Source organism: Naegleria fowleri (assembly GCF_008403515.1).
Source record: "Naegleria fowleri strain ATCC 30894 chromosome Unknown tig23, whole genome shotgun sequence".
Taxonomy (NCBI): domain Eukaryota; phylum Heterolobosea; class Eutetramitea; order Acrasida; family Naegleriidae; genus Naegleria; species Naegleria fowleri.
Window position 1 is genome coordinate 352,827 of NW_025407955.1, and position 6,000 is coordinate 358,826.

General features: G+C 40.2%; 3 protein-coding genes across 3 annotated transcripts; all 3 read left to right on the plus strand.

Annotated features, from left to right (window-relative positions):
- Positions 1 to 358: 358 nt before the first annotated feature.
- Positions 359 to 2,842, plus strand: FDP41_001402 (uncharacterized protein; the record flags this gene model as incomplete). The annotated part of the gene is made up of 1 exon (XM_044704483.1): positions 359 to 2,842. One exon carries the CDS (start codon positions 359 to 361, stop codon positions 2,840 to 2,842), a length of 2,484 nt encoding a protein of 827 aa, XP_044564447.1.
- A 610-nt stretch (positions 2,843 to 3,452) lies between these two features.
- On the plus strand, positions 3,453 to 4,584 carry FDP41_001403 (uncharacterized protein; the record flags this gene model as incomplete). The annotated part of the gene is made up of 2 exons (XM_044704484.1): positions 3,453 to 4,018; positions 4,311 to 4,584. 2 exons carry the CDS (start codon positions 3,453 to 3,455, stop codon positions 4,582 to 4,584), a joined length of 840 nt encoding a protein of 279 aa, XP_044564448.1.
- A 293-nt stretch (positions 4,585 to 4,877) lies between these two features.
- FDP41_001404 (uncharacterized protein) lies at positions 4,878 to 6,000 on the plus strand (the record flags this gene model as incomplete). Its single annotated transcript, XM_044704485.1, has 2 exons — positions 4,878 to 4,892; positions 4,948 to 6,000. Coding segments are annotated over 2 exons (1,068 nt in total), but the record flags the coding sequence as incomplete, so codon positions are not given.

Consider the following 6,000-nt stretch of genomic DNA (forward strand, 5'->3'; position numbering starts at 1 on the left):
TCTTCCACCCCAAACGGTGTGTGTCTTGGATAGTTGTAATCATCTTGAGAGAGCAAGTGAAAACAAACCACGTAAGCCTTTGTTTGTGCGAGCTTTTGAAAGATCATCACGATTCATTGAGTTTTATTGGATTATTCTCTCGGACCTGTTTTGTTTATTGCTTTATCGGGTGTGGTCATCCTTCTCTTCTTCTTTCAGAAACGAATTTACGTGAAACACACACCAAGAACGATTGGTACCTGTACCTTGTAACAACTTTCATCCTTCTCGAGTGAATCAGGCCTACGTAACTTTTACCCGTCTGATTATTTCACCACACACACTACATTCCAACACGACGAAGTCGAAACATATCTGGATGATGCAAAATCCTATCCTTTCTCGAAAATCCAACAACAACAACCACTCTACAGGTGGTACTTTGAAGCGAGTCGACTCCTATCCAAACGATGAAAATATGAATATTCATGCCCATAAACAATACAACTCTCATCCACAACAACAACAACACCAACCCACAAGAGAAATACTCAAAGATGTAACCAATTCATCGTCTGGAAGCCAAAGAAATTTACCTCCAAGTGGAAAGATAAAGTCTTCATCTTCATTACAACAGCCCACCAAACAACCCGTTTGTGCAACATCAATCACTTTGCAACCACAAATTGCACATCCACCACATAAAGCTAACCATCAACATCATCAAGGACAAGGCTCGAGAGCACAGCCTTCTCTCCTTCCACAAATCAATCATAACAACAATCGAGGAATGAGTCAAACGATTGGCAGCAACACCACTACCAATCAACCACAACAACAACAACGATTTCCATACAACTCCAATGCTGGATCAATGGCACCACCATCATCAATGAACCCAACGAATACGAACCGACAATCCTTGTACTCATCTGCGAGCGTAAACAACGTTTTTGCATTATTGCCACAAAACTCATTTTCAAATTCGAGTAACGGTAAATTGGGCGGGAAATCAGAAAATTTCTCGAGGCGGGAATCTTGCCATTCGAACACACTTCGCTTACTGAAAGAAGAAGAACTATTGGCCGATGATGATGAAGTCAACAGTTGCTACACCTCATCATCCACCTCTTCCTCATCTGTCTCATCATTATTGGGTGGACATCATCAAGCTCACACCATGAATTATCTCACGAATAGAACATCTAACATGTCTCTCTCATCACAAGGAAGTGGTTATGGAATTTTCAATGTGAATCATTCTGTTCATAACTGCAGCCAAATCTCATTTTTGGAGAATCATACTCCAAAATCTGCTCACAATACCAACCTTAGAGAGTTTAATGCTGTCAAGAATGCTGAGGCTGCAATTGCTGAAGATGATGATTTTTCAGACTCAGAGTATGGTGATGAATCTATGTACTCTGAGGAGTATGACGATGACGTCTCCATGGGTTATGATGAATCATCTTGCTCCGAGTATAGCTACAATGGTGGTTGTAATAGTCACAACAACTATAATTCTTCAATTTCCAGTAACTCATTTACCAGTCTACCACTCTATACTTCTTCGACTAATTCTGCTTGTAGCTTCATTCCACCAACCTCATTCTTTGCACAGCCTTCAACGACAACAACCATTCCTTTTACATCATATTTTTCTCATCATGAACGACCTTCTCAACAAGCACAACCTTCACAACAAGGTGCAACCACAGTGCGCACTCATTCTGAAAACCAATACAACCAAAAACAAATGTCAGAAAATGACGACGAATTAGAAAAGGACCCAGTTAACTTGCTACCCTCCATTCAACCACTCTATTACTTTAGACAGCACAATTCTGGAAGTGGTACGATAGATAGTACTAACTGTATGATAATACAACAAGCACCAAAAACTCTTGACCAAGCTCATTCCATGAGAAGTGTTATATTTGCAAAAGACGTTGAGAGTGATGTTCTCTCCAACATGCGAATGAATCAATTGAAAAACAAACCAAATCCCAACTATATTAGTGAAGTACAAACAGACATTAATGAACAAATGAGATGTATTTTAGTTGATTGGATGAATGAAGTGGCTTCTTCCTACAATCTCATTCCTGAAACACTCTTTTTGAGTGTGAACATTTTAGATAGAGCTCTCTCTAAAATAGCTGTTAGAAGAAACAAATTACAAGCAGTTGGAGTTACCGCTTTGTTCATTTCTTCAAAATTTTGTGAAATTAGTCCTCCTCCCATTAAGGAGTTTATCTACATTGCAGACCATACATATGGAAGAGAAGAAATTTTAGCAATTGAGAAACGTATTTTGAACGAGATCGAATTTGAACTCTGCTCTGTCCAGCCTTACGATTTCATTGAAAAGTTCTTAGAAAATTGTGGTGTTGTAGACAACAACATTATCAAATACCTTTCATACTACCTTTGTGAATTGCAACTACAGAATTATCAAGTATTGAAATTTTCTCCAGTAGTGATTGCATCATGTTCGATCATGCTTGCCTTATATTTGGTTGATTTGAATTTTTGGACCAGTGATTTAGCAACATGTTTCGGATTTTCACCTCAGGCATGTGAAGGCTCTTCGCAACTCACATTGGAGGATCAACAGCTGGTTATAACCATCAACGATTGTCTTAGTAGTATGTTCAAATTCTACGTTAGAATGGCAACTGGTCAAATCAGTAGCAACTCTGTCCAGAGGAAATACAGCCATGTTGTCTTTTGTAAGGTCGGTGAATGCACCAGAAAAGTCGACAGAGATGGCCCAACCATTCCATTCGCAACATCAATTAACAATGATCATGCAGCGATCGTCACTACCAGCACATCATCTGCTCCTGAAACCCTCAATTAAGCTTGTATGGTTTGTATATCATTCCAATAAACGGAAGTGTTGTGATTCAGCTATGGTCATACTATAACGTTCCACGTTTTAACAGATTGATACTACAAACAAACTGATGTGAACTTCATTCATCCAACAAACAAGTGCTATTGAAAATCACTCATGATTTCACAGGTTGTGAAACTTGCCCCTAATTGTTTGGAAAATTGCTGATCTTCATGAATGGTCATTTGTATTTGGAAATTTTCTAACTTTGAAGATCTTTTGATTTCACGATGAATATAAGCACCTCTTCAAGAATGTACATTAACCATAACAATATCCTACACGAGGAAATCACACAATGATGGATCATTCACTTCCTTGTCTCTCACTCCATTTTGTCCTTCATTGCATTTCGAAACGCCACTAAAAAAGCCACAAAACAATGAGAAATTGGAAATTGGCTCTTTTTAGCATACTTCCCTTAATTCTTTGCTTCATCCTTGTGTGTCCAATGAAAATGCTTTCAAAAAAAGCAATCTCTTGTCCTAGTCGTCCCTTCTGTAAACTCGTCACAAGATCATTCAGTAGTCAAACTCATCTTCACCAGCATCAACAACAACAACACCTTTCAAAAATGTCCAGCTTGCTCACTCCACAACAAATTAAGGATTTGGAAATTGTGCCAAACATGTTTCCATCCACAGATAAGATCGATTCTGGTGATGGTCTTTCCATGGAAATTATCTATCCAAATAATGTCACCGTCATGTTTGAAAGTAAACTCACACCTTCACTTGTCAAACATGAACCATCAATTCAATTAAAGGTCAAAGACTTGAACAAGTATCAACCTGGTCACTACTTTACTATGATTTTGAGCGATCCAGATGCTCCCTCAAGAAGAGATCCCAGAAATCGTGAATGGTTGCATTGGATCAAGGCAAACATGAAAATCAATGAAGATGGATCAGTGAGCATGAAAGAGGTTTCCAATGTGGCTGATTATATGGGATCTATGCCTCCAAAAGGAACTGGTTATCATCGATATGTGTTTTCCTTGTTTTATCATACGGGAAAGTTGGTGCATTTGCCAGAACATCATTGGGGACCTTCGAATGAAAGTCGTGCAGGTTTTCTTGCCTTGAACTTTGCCAAGAATCATCACATGCATGGTCCTGTTGCCATTGGTTGCTTCGAGGCGTCACATGAGTGAGATGACACAATGATGACATGCGGTTGCCACATCAAAACAAATACTAAAAGTTAATTTCACAGGTGAAATAAATAAATATTGATCATTATCAGTGGAAATCATTGTAGAGTTGAGAATTTGGACCGTATTGTTTGAACGGGGGTGTTTATGAAGTGAATTCCTTTCGCAATTTGCTTTGAATAGTATCGTTGAAGCTATTTTTAACGGAGGAATTCAAAAAAATCACCAACTAGTCATTCTTAGACGTTCTCCGTGATTTGTAAATCAAAACAAAGTAAGAAACCCACCAGGAAAAACTCTTGTCAGAGTGACAGCTGCATGCACTGTGAAAAAGAGAACACTTGTATTATGTATCAACTCTGTGAATGTGTTGCAATGGAAAAACCAATTTCTATTATGGAGTACCATTAACGAAAATCGTATCATTATTTTAACATCTCAAGAGAAAACTCCTCTTCCCAAAGATGATGACGAATCGCTGATTATTATTACAACCTATGCCATGCTTACGAATACAGGAAAGAAAACATGTCGTTCCAGCAAACAAGTTTAGAAATGCGTTCAAAGTGAAATCTCATTGTAAACTTGGATAAACTGCAACCCTTGTTCGTGAAGATTCTAAAATTGATGATTTGTGCTTTTTGATAGGACCAAAGCTCTACGAAGAGAACTGGCTAGACCTTCAAAAAAAGGGACATCTTGCCTCTGTTCATTGTGTGGAAGTTTGGTGCCCAATGACAGTTGACTTTTACGCCGAATATCTCAATGCAAATGCAAAGAAGAAACCATTGTATTATGTGATGAATCCAAACAAGTTCAGAGAATGTGAATTTTTGGTCAGATACCATGAAAAGCAAGGAGGTAAGATTATTGTCTTCTGTGACATTGTGTTTCCATTACAACAATATGCCGAAAGACTTGGAGTTCCATATATTTGTGGAAATACAACAGAACAAGAACAAGTTTATTGGTTGAATCATTGGGTTTGGGTTTGGGTTTGGGTTTGGGTTTGGGTTTGGGTTTGGGTTTGGGTTTGGGTTTGGGTTTGGGTTTGGGTTTGGGTTTGGGTTTGGGTTTGGGTTTGGGTTTGGGTTTGGGTTTGGGTTTGGGTTTGGGTTTGGGTTTGGGTTTGGGTTTGGGTTTGGGTTTGGGTTTGGGTTTGGGTTTGGGTTTGGGTTTGGGTTTGGGTTTGGGTTTGGGTTTGGGTTTGGGTTTGGGTTTGGGTTTGGGTTTGGGTTTGGGTTTGGGTTTGGGTTTGGGTTTGGGTTTGGGTTTGGGTTTGGGTTTGGGTTTGGGTTTGGGTTTGGGTTTGGGTTTGGGTTTGGGTTTGGGTTTGGGTTTGGGTTTGGGTTTGGGTTTGGGTTTGGGTTTGGGTTTGGGTTTGGGTTTGGGTTTGGGTTTGGGTTTGGGTTTGGGTTTGGGTTTGGGTTTGGGTTTGGGTTTGGGTTTGGGTTTGGGTTTGGGTTTGGGTTTGGGTTTGGGTTTGGGTTTGGGTTTGGGTTTGGGTTTGGGTTTGGGTTTGGGTTTGGGTTTGGGTTTGGGTTTGGGTTTGGGTTTGGGTTTGGGTTTGGGTTTGGGTTTGGGTTTGGGTTTGGGTTTGGGTTTGGGTTTGGGTTTGGGTTTGGGTTTGGGTTTGGGTTTGGGTTTGGGTTTGGGTTTGGGTTTGGGTTTGGGTTTGGGTTTGGGTTTGGGTTTGGGTTTGGGTTTGGGTTTGGGTTTGGGTTTGGGTTTGGGTTTGGGTTTGGGTTTGGGTTTGGGTTTGGGTTTGGGTTTGGGTTTGGGTTTGGGTTTGGGTTTGGGTTTGGGTTTGGGTTTGGGTTTGGGTTTGGGTTTGGGTTTGGGTTTGGGTTTGGGTTTGGGTTTGGGTTTGGGTTTGGGTTTGGGTTTGGGTTTGGGTTTGGGTTTGGGTTTGGGTTTGGGTTTGGGTTTGGGTTTTGGGTTTGGGTTTTGGGTTTGGGTTTGGGTTTGG